The following is a 26846-nucleotide window of genomic DNA, read 5'->3' as shown; positions in this document are numbered from 1 at the left end:
AGACTTTCCACGTTGGAAGAACTGCCTTGTCTTTGGTTCACAAAACATTCCTCTTTTCTCTCGTCCTTCCTAAATGATTCCCTAAAAAAGCCACTTGCAAAATTAACTGAATCAAGCGTTTCCTCCAGAGAGGCTGATATTCATCACTCTGCTAAATGTTAGTGTTGAGACTATGAACCACGGAAGATGTACTTAGGGCTGGTTTGACATAAATGGTATTATAGATTTTCCTCTACACTTGTGTGGAAGGTAAATTTCAGGCTAGTAGTTATTCCTGAGAAAAGAGGCTGGTGTGACCTAGTCTTGTATGGTTTTAGGATGGAGGCACAATGCCACTCCTTCTGGCAGCAAAACACATCTAGCAAGGCAACAGAAGTTCCCCTAGTAAGTTAAAAATGTCTGTTTAAAAACAATCCTTCTCAAAATGTTGCTTCTTTTTCAGTGCTGTCAAAAAGCCCAGAAATAGATGGTAAAAGCTTTCAGATGCACAGTTCAGAGGCTTCATGTCATGTCCTATACTTCTATCAGAAAGCACTGTGCACCACTAAGTCTTGCAAGACTCATGCTCAAGCATCCAACATGTGTTACCAGTCAGCAGCGACCTTGGGGAATGTTCTATTGCCCAACCATAAATCCTTTCTGACTCTCAGCTACTAGAGAAATAACAAATGCAAAACAGTCCCAGGAACTACGTTTATAAGCATTACTTGATAATAAAATATCTTCCCCTCCTCATCTATTGGTCTATTCAGGATGCATTCAGCATGTCACCTTGCACCATGTTGCTTTCAGTTTTCAAGTGCCTCTATTTCCACTTTCCTCAAGTTAAACCTTTCCAGAAATATATGTTTTCATATTTTCTTCCTGAATTTCATCAGGAGTTGTTCAAAATGTTGGCCAAAGTCTCTCCTGCTGTGTATCCCTCACCACTATGTTATGTTTCTACAAGGGCACTCAAAAACATTACAAAGGCCTTCTGCTGGATGCTCTGCAGATGCACAGAGAAAATTCAGACATTCTTGACTCTCAATACACAGCCTAAAGATGCAGCAGGAGGTTAATCCACTGCAGGAGCAGTAATGCAATTAGAAATTTAAGAGTTAAGGGCAAACAAAACCTTTACAGGCCTCTGGATGTTGAAGTTTAGGAATCGGAGTCACCATCAGAAGGGCTATTTAAGATGCTCTCACAGACAATGGTAATGGGATTTTTAAAAGACACATTTTGAGGAGAGGAACCATATTCAGCCTTTGGCTATGCTTTGTCTGCTTCTGCAGAGTATCAGTTGCCCCTCCCTTTCTTTTTCAAACATGAAATTCACTCAGTAATGCAGATAGGAAACAGACTGGTCCAAACACAATAGAGCAGCTGGAGCAGCACTGTTGGACTGCTGGAGCAACGTGTGGGCAATTAGTGCCATTCATGTGGTAACTTCCTCCCCAGTGCAAGAGTGAAATTCCCCACAGCGTTGATTCTTGACTCTCCTCTTCTGCATTCCTGTGTCTCTGTTAAATCTATGCTATGGAAAGGGACCTTGGGCACCTGAAAGCTTTTGGGCTATCTGGTTTCCCTGTTAGGGAGCGTCTCTTACAGCTGCAACTACCTCCATTTTCCCACTTCACATTCAGGGTGGTTTTTCTCTGCTTCCATGTTTTAGGTATTTCTTCTATCTTCTATCTTCAGCTTCCTCCTCAGTGTGCCACTCCAACCAGAAAAACTCATCCCCAAACAAAAATAATATCATCATTACACAGGAAAACAGGCCTGAAAGAGACCTGACTTGCAGATAGCATCTGAAGTATACATACAGCAACTGGGCACACTTGTGAACCATTTGGAAATCTGGCTCCTTGCAGTTAAATTGCAGACAGAAATGGTCTAAGCTTTCACCCATCACAGCCAGATGGTGCCTGACCCCTACAATAATTTCTGCTATATTCCACCCATATGCAAACCTCATTGCTTCCATCAAGCTGTTAATATCAATCAACATTTTGCAGAATTGAGATTTTAATAAAGCACTGATAGAAAAATGCAAAGATTTCATAAATTCTCTCACATACATCCATTCTCTAGGGACCACCTGAGGCTCAACTAAAGCACCTCCATCTGTAGCACTTCAGTACTGCTCCAAGTAAATAAAATCTGAATGTCTGGTTCCCTAATAGACCCTTAGAAATAGACTGATTCTCTCCCTTCCCTAGCCATCTGAGATTGAAATCCTACTTTGTCTATACAGCTAAATTCCTCATCCAGCCAACTCTCCATCTCCTTCCCCGATTAATGGAACCTCCTCCTTGATACTCCAGTACATTGAAAACATAGCTGTTTGTCATTATTTTTCTTGTCCTTCCTCCTTCTGGCCATACAGGTGTCTCAAACTGTTATTGGGTTCTTTTCTCTTTTCACTTTCAGGCAATGCTTCTCCCTGGTTATCCATTCACATACTCTTAAAGCACTGTCACTCCTTCACTGACACTCATTAAAAAACATTTTGGCTCACTGGTCTTAAATATGCTTCTGTACCTCCTCCTATCCCATCTCTAGAACCAGATTCCTCCACAATAGGAAATACATTATGTTCCCCCTAAAATTCCTCTAGAACAATTTTTCTTAAGATTAGAGGTCCAGAAAACCTTAGATGTTATACAAATACAATACAATGTCCATGTTTGATGCCTGTATACTGTCTTACTTGCATATTCTGCCTTTTAAAATTTTCATGGAAGAAGTTACTTCTATTTTCCAGTCTTGCTTCCTCATTACAGTGTCAGGCACATTGCAACACTGCCAGAATGGCTACAGAGAAATTCAAACCAAACAGTGCTACTGGACAGTGGAACATCTTTAATTCTGATGAAAATGAAGAAAAAAAGCTAACCTGAACTACACAGTCAGCTCTCAGATTTATGATCTCTTCTGTGGTGAGAGGAGGAAACATTAGTGCAGACAAATCAAAGAAAACATGCTTACCTTCACCACAGCTTATTTAGGTACTGCAGCAGAGGAGCCCTCAGACCCTTAGTTCCTTGCCAGGAATACACTCCAGCTCCTCCTAGTCAAGGTTTAGACTTCAACCACATGAAGTGAGTACACTGCTGGAGCTGCCCCTCATCCTACCCCCAACCCCAGTTGAGTGGAAATGTCCTTCCAGGTGCAAAGAGTCAGAGGGACGTTAGGCACTCTGCCTCATTACACTTCAGATCCTGCACGTAACCTCAGAGAAAGTGGGAAGGCAATGAAGCCCTCTTCGTTTCTATGTGAGCAGTTTGGTTGCTGTACTACAAAGCTATTGCAGTCCAGATGAAGTAAAAGAGATTACAGGGAAAAGGCTGAAAGTTTCACCCCAAAGCCTGCACCAGTCCCTTCGCCTTCCTAGGAGAATGATACATCCCTAAGGAACGTCTTCAACAAGTGCAGAGGAGTAGGAATAGACCATTCTGCTTTAACACCTTCAAGAGATCAGTACAGGGCTTGGCAGGATGTTCTTCACCATTACAAATAGCAGCACAATCCACTCAGGATGTGTTTCATCTCTTGAAACAGGCAATTACATAGCCAGGACTTTGGTAGGAAGAAAGCGCCATTACTCTACCAGAAAGCATAAACTGAGAGGAACAATATTTGCCATTACAGTCTACCCTACCCCTTTAACTTTTTTTAGCATAGAATATTTTCCTTAAAAACTCAACTTCCTCTTCTATTGGCTGATGAGAAACTAAGTGTCTTTCTTGGCCACAGAAAAGAGTGTCAAAACATAACCTATAGGAGTTGATTTATGAAACATACTTCCGTGCTTTGCAGAGAGACAAGTAAAGTTCCCTGTAGCCAGTTCTAGAACCAGAAACACCACAGGCACACAAGCACACTAACCCAGCTATGCCTCTTCAAGGATCAAAGCTGGGTGTCAGTCTGATTCCCACAGGTATTATGGCTTTCTCGAGCCAGATGAGGTTTCTTTCGTACCATGCCACACAACATTGCACAGATATGCCCTGACGTTTCAGAAGTAAACATAAAGAAAACACTCAAAAGAATCGTTCACTAATTCCAGGTAGATCTCAGGTTGATCCTACTACATTTGACATCGATGTTTTCATCCCTAGCAAAGGAAAGAAAAGAAAACCAACCCTGGGAGGAGTTTCACAAAACAAACTATTTTCTGCTCATCCAGCTCATCTAAGCTCCACTTAGCTCCACACCAAAGCAGGGCTTGCTTTGATGTCTGAGAATAACTCACTACATATGCAATGAGAACCCTTCTCAGCCTATACAGGGTAACTGTTTGGGTCATATCCTGCTCTGTGCAGGTATTGGTGTTATGGCAGCACTTTTGGATTTGGTCAGGATTCTGGCAGTCCTCTACGGCTTCTCTTTCTCCATTAATGGGAGCTCCCTGTCACCTTCACTTGCCAAAGCCAAATCAGAGGAATAGCCAGCTTCCTTACACTTCCCAGCAATACCTGCAGTCTAAGGGGTCTGAAAGACAGACAGAATGGAAATGCCACTTGCTAATTAGTAACATAGCTTTCCTTCTGAAATATTACATTTCTCCATCCACCCCATTTCCATGTGCCTCCCCTGACAAGCCTGCAGTACTCTTATGTTTAGTGAATAGTGAGTTCTGGATTTTTCCTCAGAGGCCAGGTAAGGTACATTTTGGGCACACTTCCACAGCATATGAAAGGATTACTGGACCACTACTAAGAGCAGTAGGCTATTAAGCAGACTATAGCTCTACTCCAACCAGCATCAGCCTGTATTTAAGTCAAGACAGCTGCTCATACACATCTCCTGTCACTGCCTAGTCAAATGAAGATTACAAAGCACTTTCTGATTATCTACTTTCTTCCCCTCAGTCTTAAGTGGTTGCTTAGGTTTGGTTTTTTTTATCACGAAGCATTATGAGCCTAAGACAGGTATCTAAGCAGCTCTTAGCACACTGTGCAAGCTAATAGAATACAAATGATTACATAAATAATAAAGCTGCTCAAGATTTTGTTGTCAACGCTTTCTCTACTCCATTGACTTGAGTTAAAGCACATGTAAAAACGGCCTCTGCTAAGTGGTATGTTCATAGTATCCATAAATAAAATTAAGATCCTGATTTAAAGAGACACTAAGAAGCCATATCTCCTCTAGATTTCAACCAAACTGAGATGCTCAGTGCCTATGAAAATCAGGCCCAAGGCTCTATAGATGAAAACAGAAGGATCTGATCTCTGCATGACAGTTTGTATTCAGCAAGGCAATTTCATTTCCTATATAAGATGCTCACATACTCTTTTCTGGCATATGTGCATTCCCTTAACTAATCCAGAGGTCAGGCAGGAGAACAGCTCCAGACTCTGACAGTCATTGCTCACATCAAAGGACTGACAAATAACACACAACCCCTGACACAAGTTGAGCATCAGTAGGATGGCAGTTTGTCAGGCAGTTACAGCACGGAACAACATCTAGCTCAGCATCCCTGTTTCCATGACTCCTGTATAAAAACTCAGTTCTGCTTTCCCTCTGGTATTAAATGTTCATACAAAAAAGATATTATGATAACCTTCCAGGCTGCAATTAAAATTAGACCTACCTAGCCACATCCAGTGAAAGACAGTGTTAGTACAGAAAAAGTCTTGCAAGTAGCTCTTATACCAGGCAAGCTAGAACACTGACTGTCAGAAAGCTTGTTTTTCAGTAAGCTTTGTGTAACACGTTAGAGATGTCAATATCTGTATCACCATTAATCACAGCAATCATCACAAATTCTATTAGAAGAGATAGAACAGAAGACAAAAGCTGACCACAAGGCACAACACAACAACTGTATCAAGTGTCAGATATAGGATGAGGCTTCATCTTTTTTTTTTTTCCCCAAGGAACACTATTCTGGTTCCTATTGCTGGCCAGGCAGTCCAATCTCTACTAGCCACGTGTGGATCTTTTCAAAGTTGTTTGCATTAACCACATGTCAAAGGCAGCCAGACAGACTGAGATAACATGGTTTTGGAAGCTGGCTAGCAATTCTTAATTAATGCAGCAAATCTGCTGCATGGACTTACCAACACAGTACACTTCAAGTCTATATGCAACATTATCACTACATTCCCATTATACCTTCATGCTGCATTCTCCTCATGTGATTTACACACATATTTTATGCTATCTTCAACTTTCATTTTTCAATTATTGTAACACTGTATCTTCCTGGAAGAATGACAGCTAACTATATTCCCAGGTGAAATCTAGTACCTTAAAAAATACCCTGATAAGCTTCTGATTATAACTTTTTCACCCAAAAATGGTGCTTAGTAACCAAAGGCCGTTTATCTTTTTTAACGGTTACTGCCCCGGTGCCTAGAGGATTGTAATGCTTTCTTCTGAATGGTTAACAGCTTAAACAAGACACATCTCCCCCACAACAGATATTTTTTCTGTAATACAAGAACGAGGAGACTGATTCTGATCATAAGCTCATGAGTTTTGCAGCTGATGCCTTCTGTCCAGCTGAATGACAAGTTCATCCTTACAGAGCTGTTGCAGTATAAGCGTTAAAATTCAGCATCAGGGAAAGACATTGAGTGTGCAATGAAAGGCAGGAAAGAGAAATAACTTTGAGAAACCAAAAGCACAGAAGCAAGAAATAATTTGAAATAGTTACCTCCTTGAGGCAGCCCATGAAGTTGTTGCTTACTGGAGAGCCAGGTAAATCAGCAGTACTAGGGCTCCCTCCCACGTAAAAGAAGTCATCTGAGCCCAGCATGGTGTAGTCCTCCTGGGTGTAGCCCGTGGTGGTAAGGATGCCATCCACAGAGATTGTCACCTGTTCCAGGGACACAACAGACAAAGAAAATCCCAGCAATGACCTTACAATCCCCAACAGAAGAACTCACCTCCCCTATATTTTTATGTCAGTTTTATTAAGGATTTTGTTGAGATTTGGTACGTATTTTTTTAGTTCAGCCAAGTTCCATTTTCTGGTCTGTTTCACCCACAATGGAAATGCTCCAGCATTTGCTTTTCCCCTGATGTGCCAGCACTGTCAGGCTGACCCAACAGCCTACCCGTGAAAATGCTTTCCATCTAGTCAGGCCAGAAAATGGAACTGTCCTTGTAAGAGATTTCTCATCTTAGCTGATTTTATGATTAATTAGTATTTATTTTAATGATTACAGTTAGTTATGGTTGTTAGTTAAAAAAACAAAACAAAACAAATCACTAATGAAGACGAGGTTGGTATTGTTTATTTTTTATGTTTCTTTTGCTCACGGCACGCTGACAATCATGCATTCGGGGGGCAGGGGAGGGAACTCACTTTCAATACATTATGGATGTGCATGCCATGTGCCTAGAGAGACACACACCCACCACCCAAGTAAAAAAAATAAATCATATATTCCAAAATAAGTCATAACAAAATTATATAAAGGAAAGAAAAAGAAAACAAACTAAAATAAACCAACCACACATCAACAAGTGTGAGAGAAGCAGAGATGAGAAAGAAAGAAAACACAAAGCGTGCACACACTGCACTTTGACATGTCATGCCAATATATCTGAAGACCAGAAGGATGACAGAAAAACAGAGAGAAAAGAAAGAGAGGGGAGGAGAAGGAGATAAAAAACTATTTCACACTTGCATGCAATAAAAAAATAAAAATACCAAACAATTCCCATAATCATTAAAAAAAACACCCTCAAAACCAAACAGAAATGTCCCCAGAACTTCTAACCCCAAACACATGGAGGGTGAAGGGGCACAGAAGGAGAGGGAGGGAAAGGAGCAAGTGAATTTGATGTGTTTTGCTTAGATGTTGTTAGTGGTTTAAAGGGAAGATGGAGGAAAATAGATTGAGGCCAGGAGGAAACAGGTGAGTCACCAGACGTGGACATGCCATGCAGAGTGTGTACTGAAACAAACAACCGGCTGAGCTCCTGTCCGCCACGGCAGGTAGAGGTCAGAGAGAGAAAGTGAGAGAGAGAGAGCAAGAGGGAGGAGGAGAGAAAGAGGAGGGAGGGAAGTGGGGGAAAACCAGGAGAAAGAGGACAACTCCGGCCAGTTTGCCTGTAATAGCAGTTGCCACAACAAAAGGATGAGAGAAAAAGAGAGCCTTCACCACCACAGACTAGAGGCCCTGCAATGGTTCTGATCTAGAAACCTTCAGAGTAAAAAACAAAAGTCAAAAGGGGAGCAAAAAGCAAAATGAAAGCCAAAGCAAAAGAGAAAGCCAAACTCAAGAGCAAGGGACAAAAAATCCCCAACAATTTATCATTGGAATGGAAAAGAACTAAAGAGGGAGGTGAAGAAACCAATGAAAGAAATGTCCAAATCCCATTTCCAGAAGAGTTGTGTTAGTTGCTTTTGTTGCTCATTTTATCCATTAAAAAAAAAAAAAAGAAGAAAAAAAGAAAAGGAGGGGAAAAACGTGTTTTCAATGAAATTAAAATAAAATTAAAGGAAGAAGTAAGTATAAAGGAGGAGGGAAAAAGAGGGGGAGAGGGAGGAAAAGGCAGGTAACACACGGCAAACCCAAAAAAAGAGACAATAAGAATGATATCTACCAGACAATGTAGTTTGTTTACCATAGCGTGTCCAATGCCTGAGTGCTTTGCGGAAAAGGGGGAAGAAAGGAAATTAAAAAATCGTGAACAGAACGATTGTTAATTAAAATAACTAAAAGCAAAGATGAGTCGTTAGGGTGTTAGTACATTAGTTGGTTAGTAAAAATGACACATTGCATGAATGGTCTAGTGTTAGTCTTTCAAAAAAAGGCATGGGGCACCTGAGACACACAAAGTGAGAAAGAGGACAATATGACCAGGACTCTGTGGGGAACCATGCCATCTAGACTGTAAAGAAAGGTGTTGCCTAGTCTTCCCACCCTGATATTAGTCATTAACCTCAACCCTCATATACATTACCCAGGACTGAAGCAAAGTTAAAACAGTGCAATACTTACTTGTCAAATGCCCACCAGGGTGCTTCTCTCAAACAAGGACCTTACCCTCAGAGACGTATGCACACAGTACACAGTTCAACCCTTCAGTACATGACTCCCTTCACACACAGCCATGACTCCCTTCATCCACCCAGTATCTCCCACCTACGTTTCTGCTCCTCTTCCAAGCCTCACTGTCATAGACACATAGAATGGCAGGGGTTGGAAGGAACCTTTAGAGATCATCTAGTCCAACCCCCCTGCAGAAGCAGGTTCACCTAAATAAGGTCGCATAGGCTCAAATGTTGCAGAGTATCATGAGCAGGCCAATATTTCATTTGGCTGGAGGATACAGGTGAAGATGAGTCCAAGACTCTGAGTCTTCCTTCCAGGTTTCCCAATCTGCAGGTTTCTTTACAGCAGGTGAGTTTCTGACTTTCAGAAGAAGCATACAAAAATGCTTGTGCTTGGCTGTTTGCCTGTGGCTCACTTGTATCATATGAGAGTATAGAAATTGAACCTCTCCTAGTGTACAAAGAAAAGTATGGAAGAATTGTGTAGGAAGAATTGTGTTGCTTTGGTCAAGGTTGAAGACAAGATTCTGTGTCTCTCCTGTTATACTACATCTATATTACAGCAGAGCTAGGAGAATTCACCAGTCAGTTCACTTAGTTGGGTTTAGCAGAATTTTGCAGATGCTTGGTTAATCTCTCCCAAGGCGTGCAGATGCCAACCGCCTGAACCTACACATTGTTTCTTGTTTGCTTTTTGGCAGCTGGGGAACTCAAGATCTTCATAGTAGATTTTGCATGGTGACTAGTTTCAGCACTAATAGGGAAGTGCAGCCCATGGAGGCTCCAAGTCCTTGCTCCAGTGTGTCAGAAGTTGGCAGGAACTAAATTACATAAGCAAGATATACAGTCCCATGTAAAAACTATCTGCTTGCAAATTTCAAACAGTTGTGCATTGACTAAGGAAATAAGTTTAGGAAAACTTTGCAGCATTGAACACAATGTTCCAAGTCTATTTCATTTGTCTATGGCAAAAAAATAATAATATTATGTATTTGAATATAATGAGCACAAACTCTCAAGCTCTTCATCAAGGAAGTCTCACTCACAGTGGTATGTTGTATTGTAAATCCATTTTTACAGACAAGGGAGTATCAAATAGGACAGAAAGCATACTGAAAATGAAATGGAGTGTCAGCAGCAGACCTGAAGACAGACAAGTGAAGTCTGACCTTCAGTCTCCTCCATTCCTCCTCCTCCTCCTACCAGATGACACTGCCCCAAACATGCTCTGAAAACCCTGATAAAATACAGCCATGATCCTATTTCTAGTACAGGTTTCTCAAAAGGCAGAAAGAGGGATTAGTTTTAACTGAAATAATAAGATAAATAAACAAGGAGATTTGCTTTGACATTAACAATCACTGGAAGGGAATCTGTGGGTTCACTTGGTTTGTCTCTAAGGAGATTAACTGCTGTGATACTCATTTGATCTAAAAAAAAGCATCACTTAGTACTCTCCTAGCTTAGCTACAAAACATTTAACAATTCCAAAAAGTACTAGGCAAAAGTCCAGCTATTTAAAGTTCTCGTCTAATTATAGAAATAGCCAAAAAATTATGTAAATCCTCCTCCCTCTTCTCCCATCCCTCAAAAGAGCACGGGAAAAGACTAGATGGCATTCTGAACCCGCTGATAGCCCATTTACCTGGAATTGTTTTAAGTTTGGATCATATTACTGGATTTTATAATTATTTGGGGGTTTAAAGTTCATTTTATAGAGAAATATATTTCTCTCCAGTGCAATGCTTTAAATCATTTACAAGTAGACAATTGATTTCCTTATAAAGCTTCAATATTCAGGGGCAATATTTTTAATTGGGCTTTTTGTTTGACTTTGGGGTGAGTTTTTGAGGAAACATGAACACAGTTGAAAATGAGATTTCCAAGCTACCTACATTAAGCTGCAACTTTATAGGTGAATTTATTTTAGGAAATATAAGAGTAGGCAATATGTTACATAGAAAATTAAGTAGGATATATAAAACCATATTGGATGCAATAAATGACAAAATATATAATTTTATAAATGATAAATAAACTTTGTCTTCTGTTACATCTGGTATATGAAGATTTCACAGGACTTGACAGATTCATAGTCTGAAAATGGTTAAGTGTGTTGCAGATAGAGAAACTCTCAAGTACACACAGACAAATCCAGGAAACATAAGCTGCTGGAAGCTGCTGCCAGAATGAGAAAAACAGAACTCCTTCATCCTGTGCTTTACTTAGAATGATGTCTTTATCTTTTTGTTTGTTTGTTAAATTAAGAATTTGTAAGGTCAAGATATAGCGTGACCATTCTTAGTTGTGCCCTGAAAATATCCACAGCAGGTATCAATTAGCTATCAGTCATTCAAGTTTTATACTTTTTCCAAACTCTCTATCCTGACAATTGAATGGTTTTCTCTACTAATATCAGTTAAAAGTAAGAATGCATGGGACCTGACAGGAAAGCTACAGCATTCAATGTTTCTCCTTACTGAAAATTGTGGTTAAAGTACGAATGATAACTTTCAGGATTAGCAATACAGCTCCTCAAGGCCTCATCAATTCCAATTTCTGGGCAGCTTTAGGTTCTGAGTCAATATGTTAATTTTGAGATGGAATCAAGTTTAAAATTGAAATATCCAGGGAAATGATAACTCAAAAAACCCAAATCTGGCCTTATTAATATTTATTGTTTGAACTGTATTTTGCCATGCTTGTTTAAAGAACTGAACCCCCAATCACCTATGCTACTTATTTTTAATTTCATTTTAAGCCTGAGCTTTCTTTGGAAAAAGAACAGCCATCTTATTAAAACATTGTCTCTCTTGCCTAGTCGAGATGGACCCTTTAAGAATTCAAGATCGTTTGAAAGCATCCATAGTGAAGAGATCATGAGGATAAAAAATTTGCAGTGCTGCTTAACTTGCAAGGGACTCACTTGTTTTCTCATAATCGCCAAAGCACTGTCCTGGTCTAATCACAGCCAAAGAGGCACAGACATATTTTCATTTAACTGTAGACCAAGAAAAAAAAAATCACTAACTGAAAGATTAGGAAAATAAAGTGAGAGGTTCCCATCCACAATTTTGTCTGTAACCCTTCCTCACTTTCTGCTTCTCCAAGATGCAAACTAACCGTGGTGTAAAGGAAGGACGCACTTTGCTTCAGGCACATTGAAAACCAATTTCCAACAAAAATTAAAAGTATGATTAACTAAAATGACTAGTAAGCTTTAACTGAGATATTCAGAGACTGGCCATTCTGAAACCATCTAAAAATAAAAAGTGCATCAAATAAAGCCACCTTTCCAGACAGACAAACCTCAACCAGTTGGTGCATCTCACTCTACTGGACTGATGGGAATGTCTGAACGAAACAGGATCACTAAGACCCATCCACTGCATAAGAAATTAAATTTGCCTCTGCATATGAAAACAGACTTATGCTGCCATAGGTAAGAATCCTGCAGTCTCATGAAAGCTTGATAGATTTTTTTATCAAAGACCAGACATCCTGAGCATGTAGAAATACAGGGATTCAAATGAGAAAGACAAACAAGCATCTTGATCCCCAATTCCAAATATTTAAAAGAAAGATAAGAAATCTCATAACAGATAAATTATCCACTGACATCTACTAGTAGAAACTGATTCTGATCCTTGGTGTTGATCCTGTACTCACAGATATATTCTATTTTAGCTACTGTAAAATGATACCACAAGATGTTTTCTCAGCAAATGGCATTGTATAAACTTCAATAAAAATATTAAAGGTTACGTGAATATTCACATTAATGAGCAAATAAACATATCATATTGTTTTCACTAATTGATTTGAAATTCTCTATTTAAAAGCTATTTCTGCTGCCTCTACCAATCAGCAAGATACCAAATAGCTCCTATTCACAGGGCAAACCTCATTTATCATGCAGAGGATGGGCCTTAGTGACTTGATGTATTCACTCACCAGCTTTCAGAGCAAGGTTATTTAATTTTATCTTATCTATTTATGCCTGAATTTATATTTCATGAGCAAGGCTTCAGGATTTTAAGACTAGCCTACTACCAAATACGTCACCTGATAGAGTTGTCTGCTTAGAAAAGCAGCATACAGATGTGCAAAATTACAGTGGTAAAATCAGAAAAACTTTTCCAAAGTGGAATTGTAGGGTGCTGGATTGATCTGGGTTTGCTTGGCTTTTTTTGATCCTTCCACTTTTGCAGTCCTCACAGCCAACAGAAGAGTCTCATAGGCAGAGACACAAGAGATAAAGTAGAATCTCATTATAGAAAGAGGAGGGGGAAACCAAAAAGAAAAGAACAGAGAATCAAGAAGACTCAGAAAAACTCCAGCCAATTAATTCCAAAGCTATAAAGTTAAAAATAATTACACACATACCCACAAGCCTGCATACCCGCACACTCGCATGCATACACAAAACAAAAGGCAAAAAGAAAGGAAAACCAAAAGACTTCCAGAATTAGATTTATGACATCATGGCAATGGTTAAACCAGTTAACAAATTGAAAGAAAAAAGAGACAGAGGTGTAGAGCGTTGGCTGTTGGAAAAAGAGTCTGCTCCCACAGTAATTAAGTGCAACAAGAATATTAGTGATAAGAAGACTGAATCATAATTAAGGAAATAACAAAATAAAAAAGGAGAACAGAAAAAGAGAAAAGGAAAAGGGAGATGACTCAAGTTGTTAATATTAAATCAAACTGGAAAAAACAGAAAATTTAAAATGGTGAAATGAAGATATCAGAACAGGGGGAAATGTCTGTCAACTAATGATTTTTCATTGTCTTTTAGATACCAAGACCCAGAAAAAATGCTTAAACTCTAGTGATTCCAGTAGGCATCCCCACTGTTTCATTACTCTCCCCTCTGCCCATTCCAATAAAACAGAACAAAGTTTTCCCCGGCATTTTCTCTCCTTCGCCATTACCTGCCGCAGGTTGCGTGTCACCTTAACGTCGTGCCACGCGTTGTCATTGAACTTGCCATTGACCGGCTCCACAATGGCCTCGAAAGCCCCAGACCCCAGGTTAATGACCAGGGAGACTGCACCGTCTTTCAGGGCCAGGTTGACATAATCGGCCGACTTGCCAGTGTGCAGAATGAGCCCGTTGCGTTGCCATGTCTTGAAGGAGAGAGTGATCTCATCGCTGCTGCTCTGGATGGGGTTTTGCGACAGGTCATAGCAAAGGTATTCGGATCCACGGAAAGTGGCCATGTTCTCATCTCGCGCTGGGAAAAAAAAGAAACAAAAGGACTATTCAGCAGGCAGCCAAGAAGAGATTTAAGGTTGTCATGAAATTTCTAAGCAATCCCACGGCACTGTTAATGTTCTATACAACCAGATATCATGGCATGCTAATGGCTGTGCAGCTCCTCTCGTAATATGGCTATCGAGAGAATTAATGGCATTCTTCAGTTCCAAAGAATTTCAGTTTCACTGCAGCACTGTCACCATAGGGACCATTCAAAAGTATGCAGTTGTGTCCAGGAAAACTACATTTAAAGACACTGCTATGAGGCACTTCACATCCTTTTTGGGAGAATCGTGGAAAACTGCTATTCACAACACTCACCACTTATGTGTTGTTCCAAAAGAAATCAACATTTACCGAAGATTAGTATTTAGATTCAGCACTAATTTTGCCTGAATTTATCTTAGCCCATCTGTCAGGCAATTTAATACAGGCATCAGACTGTAATCCCGACAGAGCTGTCCTTTCTGTTCAACTGAATAAGAGGCCAAGCAGACAAGAGAGCCACAAGAATCATCCCATAGTTTTCTTCTCTGAGGGCATGAGGGAAGTCCACATTAAGCCCTTTGTCCACAGCCATACCTAATGACGCTGGTTGGTAAATGTATCTCAGAACTTTGCGTGTTTTATCACTTGACAGAGAAAATCTTTACTAGACAAACATGTATTTTTTTTATACAGCAAAAATAACGTGGAGGAATTATTCACAGCATGTGACATTAAATATTTCCTCATTAATTAAAAAAAAAACCCTCTCTTATGTACAGTAAGGAAAATAACTGAACTAATTTCTTAGCAACTGGAAGCAGCATTTGAATACCATTAGAAACCTTTGTGGTAGCTGGAAGTCTGCTTTCCAATGCTTAGGCTTCCACAGTCACCCAGAGCCAGCTCAGCTGCTGTATTACGCTCACATGACTCAAACTAGCCACTTGCCCTGCTTTTGCCCAGTGGGAGAAACACAGGACAGTGATGGTAAAGCTTACAGGAGGACTGTCTGTAGCCCAACTCTTACCAGTGCCATCTCAGGGAAAATGGCACTTATAATGGAGTTTATACAGATTCCCCCTACTCTGTATTACAGCACCTTTCTGGCTCCCAGCTGTGAAAGCGAGTGTGAGCATGAATAATTAGATGGTACAAGCAGTCATGCTATCATTGCTCACAATCTGCTGCATAAGGGAAGTTCTGGTGCTATTGCCACTGACATTAATAGCATTTTTCTGCTTCATTTTGTCTCAGTAATCCTAATACAGGTTAGCCCAAATTTATTAGGACAAGACTGAAAGGAAAATACTTGTTGTCATAGCAATTTTTAAAAAAATAACTACATGCTAAAATCTGTGCCCTCACAACATGAAACAGTGGTGACAAAACAGTACAGTGTTGAAACACAAACATGTATCATCCTCAAATCATAGGTCTGCCTTAAGCAGAGACTTTTGCAGCCTTGATTGAGAGTATCATGGAGCGACTTCTCTCAAAAATCTGGGCATTTTGAAGGCAACAAAAATGTGTGTTTGTACTTGGGTAAGCAAACCATGTGTCTATGGACCCCTGCATCAAACAGTAAGACAACCTCTACTACTGCATGAAGTAATTTGTGAGCCAACTGCAGGGCCACAGCAGACAAGTTGAGTGAAAGTTGGCGGTGCCTCCCCTTTCAGCAAAAGCCATCCCCATGGTTGGCTGTATCAGCAGGCATGCAGCCAACAGGTAGAGGGAAGCAGTTCTTTCCCCAGTGGACACTTCTGAGATCACAGCACAAGTACTCTGTCCTGTATTGAGGTCCTCTGGATAAAAATCGCTTCAACATACTGGAGTGTGTCTGACAGAGAGCTACCACAACACTCAAGGTGCTGGAGTAGATGACGTGGTCGGAGAAGCTGAGAAAGTTGTGTTTGTTCTGCCTCAGGGATACACAACTCAAAGGAATCGTTCTAATCTCTGCAACAACTTGACAGGAGAGTATAGAAAAGATGGAGCCAATTCCTCCTCAGAGAAGGCAGAGACACTAACAGATATAGCTTGAATACAAGAAATTCTCATTCTATATGAAAAAATATTTCATCTTGAGGATGGTCAAACATTAGGAAGCACCTAGAGGCTGAAACATCTCCATCCTTAGAAATACTAAAAACTTGATTAAGTACAGTCCTGAGCTGCCTGCTCTAACTGGACCTTCTCTGAGCTAGCGGTTGGACTACATGGCCTCTGGAGATCCCTTCTAAATTACTTGGCTCTGTGATCTTGTTCTGAATACATTTAACTACTACCAAGGAGTGCGTATGCTTGTGTCAGTGTTCAACCAGCCTAAGCACATAGGATTGATATTGATTGCAGTTCTGGAAGCTGGAGCTGAGCACTTAACAATCCTCTTTACTATGACAATTGCCCTTCCCAGTCACTCCTGATCTATTGCAAGGAACACGTTACAATCAAGTCAGACACATGCTCTACATACCTGTGGGTAATTCCCATCAAATAGCTGGTGTCTGAGGGCAGGAGTCAAACACAATCATTATGACTGAGTCTTTTCCCTACAGCCATAGATGTGAAAAGCACTAAATACACATTTGATGTCTTTGGGAAGGGGGGCATGGGAGGCTGATTGTTCACTCAGTACAAGACATATTAGCAGGGCTCATTTTCACTTTCTCAACCACATAGACAAAATCTCACTGGGGTACAAAGTACAACAGAGAAGATAGAGTACATCAGAGTTATAAAAGATAAGGTGATGACTGTAGACTCATTGAAACAGAGCATGGAAAATTCAGAGAGGTATTACTTGTACCACTGGTTTTAATGCTATCAGTCCACCTCATCTACTTCAACAATGTCATCTGCCTGTTTATTCCAGTTACTTAGTTCACAGATGGGATTCTGGACCTGATCCATCTTTGTGTCCCTCCTCATCTTGTGAGAAAGTCACCTATTTCTGTTTCATATACGGGTTTTCTTTCTTCTTTCTCCTGTGGCTGCTTTAAACAGACTTTTACATTTGCAGACCACCACATACTAAAACCTCTCCGGGGTTCACTGGCCAATCCACATTCACATCTGTCCACCACATGTCTTAAAGCACAACTCCAAAGGTCAACACACTTTCTAAAACTGTATTCTCCAAACCACTAATTCCTAAACAGTTTACCAGTGCCCATGTGGAGGACTGGTTTGTCAGTCTCATGAGAGGCTTTAGGGCTCAGACTAGGCTCCAGTTGCCTATGAACAGGCATTTTAATGGATTTACTCATGGCTAACAAGAAAAACAATAGCAGAGGAGGCCTCTGAGCTCTGGAGGTCCTAGTTCCCCCTCCTGGGCTCAGTCAATAGTCTTACACACTTGTGGAAAGAAATCAACCTCTATTTATCTCCAGTGCTGCCAGGAAGTCACTCCAGGAAAAAAAGAAGCCTAAGAAGTTTTGGATTATACTTGAAAATAAATACTTTGTGATTGTGAAGCCAAAACCAGCAAATCCTAGAATTCTGGCACGGGGCATCACGTGTATTACTCAACAAAAGCAATGTAACTGGCCTCAGACACAATGAGGAAATATTTAGAAAAATATTAAATGGACAGTGACTTTCCTGAAGTCTCCTGAAGAAAACTTCAAGTAGCTCTCTTAAAATCAAAAGTGAGATATTCACCCTCTCACCTTCTACCCAAACCCACTGCTTTAGAGATATACTTAAAGGCAGTCCCTATCGCACTGGGGTTTGGTTTACAGCCAACATTAGAGCATGTCTTCTGTCACTGAGAAAAGCAAACTCTCTGCACTGCTTCAGAAGTAATAATCACTCCAGTGTTCAGCAAGATTTACCTTATCTAAGCAGTCTGCTGTTCTTTGCACAGAAAAGCTGGTACTGTCTGATAATCTATGAATGGTCTAACACTGTCAAGCATCAGGCTTCTCTTCCAAAGCAATGTGCATTACTGACAGAGGAAGCAGAATAGCTAGGTACTTCCTTGACCTTCTGTCAAACGTAGGTTAACAAGAAAAACAGTATTTACAGGAACATTTTCTCCTTACTATTGAACAGTTCTCTATAGCTTCAGAAAATCCTACAGGTATGCAATTTATCTTAAGAAAAAATCTGCATCCAAAGTTGGCCAATGACTACACAACTGTTATTAAAATAGAGGACTAGTATCCTTTCTTTTATATACATATATACATTTGTGTATACATTTTATATACATTCTGTACATAACGGGGGAAAAAAACACACAAAAAACCCTAATAAAAACCCCAACATCACCACAGATCTAGAAGAAACGAGAAAAATAGCAATGTACTCAAAAGATATTGTGGATAGATAATTAAGTTAGTGCAATAAAGATATATGTTGTAGTTTAACTCCAACTGGCAATTAAGCACCACAGCTGCTCACTCACTCCCCTTAAAGCATGATGGAGGAGAATAGAATTAAAAGGGTAAAAGTGAGAAAACTCATGGGTTGAGATAAGAACAATTTAATAATTGAAATAAAATAATAATGATAAATTGTAATGAAAAAAAATCTACAAAAGAGAGAGAAATCAAACCCAAGACCAAGAAAGATAAATGATGTAATGAAAAAGGACTGCTCATTACCAACCAATACCCAGCCAGTCCCCAAGCAGTGGCCATGATTCAACTTTCCCCCCCTACTTTATACGCTGAGCATGATGTTGTATGTTATGGAATATCTTTCTGGGCAGTTGGGGTCAGCTCTCCTAGCTGTGGTCCCTCCCAGCTCCTTGTGTCCCCCCAGCCCACTCTCTCTGGCAGGGTGGTATGAAAAGCAGAAAAGGCCTTGATGCTGTGTGAGCACTGCTCAGCAGTAACTAAAACATTCCTGATTTATTAACACTATATCGAGCACACACTTAAAACACAGTCCCATAATAGCTACTATGAAGGAAATCTCCCCAGCCAAAACCAGCCCATGATAACACAGTGTTATAAAATACAGCTATGCAGAAGGCCTAAATGCAAGGAGGTGAAAAAGGCAGAAGTCCCCACTGTTGGCATTAGTCCTCCTGCTTGAATGATGGGTCCTCCTCACCTGAAGACATACTAATGGATTCAGGGGAGTATTACAGTAGAGCCATGGTACTCAGTGGCTATGAACTTACTGCACTTGGGCAGCAGCTATGCTTTCAAGAGCATGACACTTAACAAAAGGAAACTATCTGCTTTATTTCTGATGGAATGACTTGCTAACATCATGGTCCTAGCAGGTAGAATTGAAGTTGGTGTTTCTAAGTAGTGTAGTGGCAGTCTTCTTCTACAGTGCTACTGTGAGAATCCTTTCCTGCTTTCTATCCTCATTCTTATACCATAAACAATAGACTTAAAGTTTTAAAATTCTAACTGAGCTGTAGGAAATCTTTTGACCCAAGTCATAAAGAAGTCTGGAAAGTATAAAATCTAACTATGAACCATGTGAATGAAGGGGAAAACAGTAGCTATTCCAGATGTTGAGCTGGGAAAGATCAAGGCATCACCTCCCAAAGAATGGGGCAGAACTCCAGTCTGGGCAAACCCCCATAAACTCTACTTGGAAGTAGCTTGGTTCTGGGCAGAGGAGTTGTCCTGGGGGTCACCTGTCATAGCTATAATCCTCAACAACCCTACAGAACAACAAATTATTTATTTTCCAAGTCACTTTCACATGCATCTGTTTCCTCTAAGGTTATGGGAGGAGAAACTGTACTTCAAATATCGCAGAAAATAAGTTAGCCAATATGTGACAAAAAAGTTTGCCAACTAGGAGAGAAGCACTACTGGAACTTGTGCTCACAAACAAGCAGGGTATTGTTGAAGCAGTAAAGATTTGAGGGCAGCCTTGGCTGCAGTAACCACAAGATGGTGGAGTTCAGGATCTTGTGTGGTAGGAACAGAATACCAAGCAGGCTCTCAAGTCTGGACTTTAGCAGGGCAAACTTTGGCCTGTTCAAGCAATTGCTAGGAGAAATCCCACAGGACAGGGTACTAGAAAGTAAAGCTGCCAAAGATAGTTGGCCTATATTCAAGGATCACTTTTTCTCCGGATCAGAGCATCCTAGCAGGTAGGAAATCAAGAAAGGGAGCCAGGAGACCTGCATGGTTAAACAGGGAATTGTTGGGCAAACTCAAATGGAAAAAGAGAATCAATATAGATCATGGAAGGAAGGGATGGCCACTTGGGATGAATATAAGACTGTCATCTGAGGATGTAGGGAGGCAACTAGGAAAGCTAAAGCCTCATTGGAGTTGTGCCTTAAAAGAGGTCACAGACAACAAAAAGGGCTTCTTCAAATACATTGCAGATAAAACTAACACCAGAGGCAATGTAGGCCCACTGCTGAATGAAGAGAGTGCCCTGGTGACAGAGGATACAGAGGAGGCAGAGTTACTGGATGCCTTCTTTGCCTCTGTCTATACTGCAAGAAACTGTCCTCAGGAGCCCCAGACTCCAGGGGAAGTCAGGTTAAAGGAGGAGTTTTGTTTGGTTGATGAGGACTGGGTTAAGGATCAGTTGAGCAATCTGGATGTACACAAATCCATGGGCCCTAATGGGATGCACTCGCAGGTACTGAGAGAGATGGTGGAAGTCATTGCTAACTAAACCACTCTCCATCACCTTCAGTAAGTCATGGAGAACAGGAGAGGTGTCTGAGGACTGGAGGAAAGCAAATGTTACTCCAATCTTCAAAAAGGGCAAGGAGGAGCTGGATAACTACAGACTGGTCAGCCTCAGCTCCATCCCTGGAAAGATGATTGAACAAGGCCACAAAGATGATGAAGAGAATGGAGCATCTCGCTTATGATGAAAGATTGAGGGAGCTGTGGCTCTTCAGCTTGGAGGAGACTGAGGGGTGACCTCATTCATGTTTACAAATATGTAAAGGGTGGATGTCAGGAGGATAGAGCCAGGTTGTCCTCAGTAATGTTCAGTGACAGGACAAGGGGCAATGGTTAAAAGCTTGAACATAGGAGGTTCCAAAGAAACATACGGAAAAATTTCTTCACTGAGAGGGTGAGGGAGCACTGGCACAGGCTGCCCAGATGGGTTGTGGAGTCTCCTTCTCTGAAGACATTCAAAACCCACCTGGATGAGTTCCTGTGTGACCTACTCTAGGTGGTCCTGCTCTGGCAGGGGGTTGGACTAGATGATCTTTCCAGGTCCCTTCCACCCCTTAAGATTTTGTGATGAACATCACCTTTCTGAAAGAGTTGTCCATCAACTGAAAGCTGAAACACTAATGAAAGCCCTTAGAAACGGTCAAAGCAGCTTACCCAGATTCATGTTATTAAAACAAAGCTGGATGGTTTACTATCGGGCCATGGTGATGACAGACTCTAGGTATAGCTAAATGGCAAATTATTGCATCCTCCATTAAGTTGTACAAATCCTTTTGTTTCATTCCTCGTTTCTAGCCTTTTGAATAGGAAAAATTACATATCCAAATAGTTCTGGTTTTTCTAGTCTGATCATTCACACCACCCAATTGAATGACACCACCAATCAAACCCTTTCATAAGGTCCCATGCTCTCTCCCCCACATACACTTTTGTGCTCTCAACAGTCAAAAGCAAATATTTGTTTGAAAGGACCTACAGAGATTATTTAATTATTCAGATACATAAGAAATTACACACAAAATGTTATTCTATGCATGAAGCAGCTTCCAAGCATCACAAACAGTGATATGGAAACTTTAAGAGTGGTCTCATATACTGCATTTATACTCCACAAACTGTAAAGAGAGACGTTTAAGTCATTATAATGTCATCATGAGATGATTGAATGGATTGCATTGATAAAACCTTATAAAAAGAATATTACTTCTAACTTCAAGGAAATTATGTTAATAAATTTTCAGAAGAAAAAGAATGTTTGCTGTTGGGGAAAAGAAGTCCGTAAAAATCACAGAAAGAGGTTACAATGAAGAAGATAAGTGCTGAGCTGGAGTCTCACAGTAAAAAAAAGAGTAGTTTCCAAAATGCTTACTAGCTCTGAATCATTCCGAGTAATGTTAGAATTTTCAGAAATAGTGCCATTTATTGTTTCCTCAGGCCCCTCATTCTCATTTATTCTACCTACATAGTAACTTGCAAGCAGAGAAGAATCACAGTAACATCAGAAACTGTGTAGGTAAGAATTAATGAAGGACAACATCACTCATCATATTTAGGAGATGCAAAGAGAAACATTAGCCTAGGAGCTCAAAGCAAAGTTGAAATGCACTCAACAGTCAGTGCTCCTTTAGAGACGACTCAAATTTTGCATATAGTGTATCAATTCTGATCTTACCTAAAAGGCTCTTCTATCTCACGAGTAAGAGCAAAGGAAGCATTATGTTGTACCACAGAACACCAAGTACCTAACATGAATCATGCCCTCTCCTCTATTATCTGTTATTTTACATATTACCCTTTGAATCAAAGGAAAATGCTTGTTAAAAGGTCCTCAAATTTAAGTTCAGAAGAGATCAATGAGACTTGGCAATACAATGACTATTCATCTTTTTGTCAAACCTGACTAATCTACTCTTTCCCTGAGCTCTAAAGTTCTTAACAAAAACAGGAAGAGTAACTGTTTTCTCTAAAGACACTGCATGACAGTTATGAAGCCGCAGGTTCCACCTCCGCTTGCTGCTGCCTGAATCCTTAGACAATGCTCTTTGGGCTGCCTGAACCACAGTGGAGGCTCTGACCCCTGGACTACAAACCATACATAAGAGGTCCAGAACCAGACCTGCAAAGTGCCCTAGATCTTCTAACAACTTTGGGCTGCTTCACAGCAAAGACTGAGAGCAAAGGAAGTGAACAGCAATGACAGAAAGGAGAAATATCCCCCCAAGTTCCTGATCCTCAAACAATTGACATGTAGTATTTAATGGGAAAAGTACAAAACAGTTTCCATGTATCACCTTCATAGATCAGTGATAGAACTAATAGTCTGTTAGAAGCATGACTACTTTAAATTTCTGGACTATGCACCTATTAAACATACAGTTGAAATCCATACCATCTAAACTAAGGAAAATTCACACAGAGGAAAAGCTATGTTGCATCTCAACCCAGGAAGACTTCATGCAACAGCACGTTGCTGTCCTTTCCACAAAACGTCTTCTGAGAGGAAAAACAAAATCAGATGTATCACAGAAAATCTCCTAAGTCCACGTATTCAGCATAGACAGATATTTAAAGTCATCAATAATATGATCCACAGATCCCCTATTGACTCTCTAAACCATCTCTTTTGTCTTTTTCTGAGGGCAAGCAACAAAAAGAATAGTCTGAAGAAGAATCTGAATGTGTTTGAATGAACCACTTAATGCAGACACCACCCACCAGCAGCATTTGCTACAACTCACAAAAGAGCTGAAAAATGCACTCATAAAATCTTTTAGCTAAAATGCTTCAATGACAAAAGTATTAGCACTACAATAATGAAAATTAATAAATATGATGACATATGGCTACAAAAGATTACAGCATATAGTTGGCAACACCATTTCTAAATTGCTCACCAGAATGGATCTAAATGACAAACTACAGGTGTAGAAGTCAGAACCTGAGCATTTTATCCTTGACTTTGCCACTGATTTACTGTGCAACCTGCGGCACTTAATTAACCTTGTCTGTCTCCATCTGTACTACAAAGATAACAAAAATGTAGGTTAAGTCCTGGAGACTTCTGGGAAAAGAACACTCTATAAATTTAATAAAACTTCCCTGCAAAACAAGAAATGTTCCACATCTGTAAGGAGAAGTCACATGCCAATCTAGTGTATACACAATGTCCAGAGTGTCCTGGGCATCCTTCTCCCCACCTATTTTTCGTTGTTTGCTAATTACAAACAACTGAACCAGTTCCAGTGCATGATGTTGCATTTTCTGCCATTTGTAAAAAACAATAAACTCAAGTATTGGTCTGACTATGGAATTATGTACTTAGACTTGTGTTTGCTGTCTACATTCTGATTAACTGGCCAAAGACAAAAAAAATAGAAATCCTGTGACAACATCTTCCATAGCTCAAAATGAAATTTAACAATTTTGGATTACACTTCCTTAAAAATATATTTCTTAAAAAACAAGAGCTCTGTTTTAAAAGAAAAGCGTGAAACATGTTTATTTTAAAATGAATTATACTGAATAAATCAATTTTTTTAAAGTTACTTGCCTGAAACAATTTGATATATTCATATAAATTCACAATTCGTTTTGGTTGAACAAAGTATACTTCTTTCATTACTAATTTTGTCAAAAGATCCTGATGGTGCACAGAGCATAAGAACTCCTCTACATTCCTCATTGCTGAGCATGGGTGAGGACAATTCCCATTGCTGATGTATTTCCTTTTTCTTATGTTTTTATTTTGCTTTGCATTTCTTCTAGTTTACTTATTTCCCTGGTGCACCATTCTAACACACAGGATGCCCACCTATGAACATACCACCAGCAGAAATGTTTCCTTAGAGACTGAATGTTCAGCCAGCTGCAAACTGACCAGAGAGAGAATGTCACAGCACCATGAACATAAAACTCAAGATTTAACACATTCACTAGCTCTGCTCTCATGGAGGTATCTCTACTGATGGGTTGTTACGTGGTCCCTCTGCCCTTCTGTGCACAAGACATGTGACAGTATAGCAGGGTACAAGTGAGCAAGGGTACAGCTAAACTCTTAATTCACCGGCTTTTTATGTTACATATTCTGGTAAACAAAGGTGCTGTTGTTTTATACAGAACATGCTTTAAAAAAAGAAAAATGAAGCAACCTGCTTGCCAACAAGCAACATCATATCCGTGACCTAAGAGAGATTTACTATTTTGCAGAAGCAATTTGCATCCCAGCTGTAATTCTCAGTGTCACACTACCCTTGCAGTTAATAATGAGAAGTCAAACATCAAATGGTAATTCCAATATTAAGTATTTAGATCTATTCATTATTGGGAGTAGATTCAAGAGCACTAACATTCAGCTAGTAAACCAGGATGTGCTTCTGGCATTTTTGCTCTTTACCATATAGAAGATAAGGTTTTCCTCAAACTTTCTGACTTTAGGATAAAGCCGTAGCATTTGGGAGAGCATTAGATAGCTATTGCAGCATATTAGATAGCTATTGCAGCTATTACATATATAGTAGGAGTGGTCCTGCTTGGGGAAAAACATGGGAACTCAATGGTGGGAATTTTCCAAGACAGATTGCAGGAATGAACAAAAAAAGATTTACACCAACCCTGAGAGAAAGCAAGCTGAAAAATGCATTCAGAACAAGAGCAGATCTAAGGAGCTCAACAAGAGGAAAAACTGCTGCTTTCATTGAAGGGCACTATTTTAGAAAACTTCTAGAAGTTCTCACAGAAAGGAGTAGGACAGAAGCAGGGGAGCAACACTGCAAGAGCTGTGTTAGCAGCAGCCTGGCAGCAGTTGTCACGCTTGCTCTAGAGCCCCTTGGGCCTCCTTCCAGCCTGAAGTCTGGGTAGAAAAAATAGTTAACTCTAATCACTGTAATAACACAATAATGATCCACAAAATTATCATTTCCAATACCAGCAAGCAGTATACAAACCCATGCCCACAGGAAAGGGGAGATGAGAAGGAAGATGAAAAGCAAAAGTGAGGTCGGAGAGAGATGCAGAATGGCGCAGAACAGCACATGAGGCTGATAGCACAGACACTGCGGTAATGGTAGTGCCTCATAGCTCTGGCATGATTGGAGAGCATGTACACATGGAACCTCAGTACTACCACAGTATCAAAATACACTGCCAAACACTACCGCTGCCCTTCATTTATGCTCATTGTGAGACATCATTAAGACCATTTATGGAAGTAGCACTATCCAAACCCAATTTGAGGAATAACGATTCTTCTCAAAACAAAGCCACAGGCAAGGGACTGTTACAAGCTGGCAGAGCAGCTCTGGCCAGTAATTATTTAGGGGGAAATGTGTGCATTTGTATGCAATGAGAAACAGGCTAGGCTTCTGCTTTGTCTATAGAGCAGCAAGTTTCATGTGTGTTTACCAGGGCAGTGGACATACCTATGTAGATATAGGCAGTACAGTTGCACAGCCTATTTCTGTGGGAAGGCTGATAAAGTGCATCTGAACAAACACAACATATACACATAAAGAGGATATGTGTCCTTTGTTACCATATGAAAGGGAGTGAGCATTAGTGTGAAGAGGTTTTCAAGAGAGCGAGGAACACACAAAACCAGCTTTGGAGTGGCTGTACATGCATTTCTGCAAAATGCACCTTACAACCTTTCAGTGCACATATGAGGGCAGGAATTAAATGCATCTCCCCCATGTAACTTCGGGGCAACCACGCATGAGGACTTACACACACAGAAACGTGTAGAGAGAAAAGGTATAGGTCTTGACCAGGTACAAATACAGGGGTGAGCACACACAATCTCACAATGTAAGATAGACATCCACAGTGCATGAGGATGCAAGTGCGGTGTAAGCATGTCCAGCTCCAGCACTGCGCATGGGGGCGAGAGGGAGGGCTTGCCAGTGCTTCTGGCGCATGCTCCAACTTCAGCCTGGGCTTTTTCCCTTCCCGCTTTAGGCTTTTTTTCTGCG

The 26846-nt window shown here is 40.3% G+C and overlaps 1 protein-coding gene across 12 annotated transcripts in view; it reads right to left on the bottom strand.

Moving 5' to 3' along the window:
* Positions 1-26846, bottom strand: part of NRXN3 (neurexin 3) — a 1013224-nt gene that overhangs the window by 726393 nt on the left and 259985 nt on the right. For all 12 annotated transcript variants that reach the window (XM_061997781.1, XM_061997782.1, XM_061997788.1 and 9 more), the window contains 2 exons: positions 13942-14243; positions 6656-6817 (listed from right to left, as the gene is read on the bottom strand). In XM_061997781.1, the coding sequence (XP_061853765.1) occupies positions 6656-6817; positions 13942-14243 (464 nt within the window). The remainder of the gene's footprint in view (positions 1-6655; positions 6818-13941; positions 14244-26846) is intronic.

The sequence above is a fragment of the Colius striatus genome, chromosome 6 (assembly GCF_028858725.1).
Source record: "Colius striatus isolate bColStr4 chromosome 6, bColStr4.1.hap1, whole genome shotgun sequence".
Lineage (NCBI taxonomy): Eukaryota > Metazoa > Chordata > Aves > Coliiformes > Coliidae > Colius > Colius striatus.
This window is presented reverse-complemented; position numbering and strand designations above follow the sequence as displayed.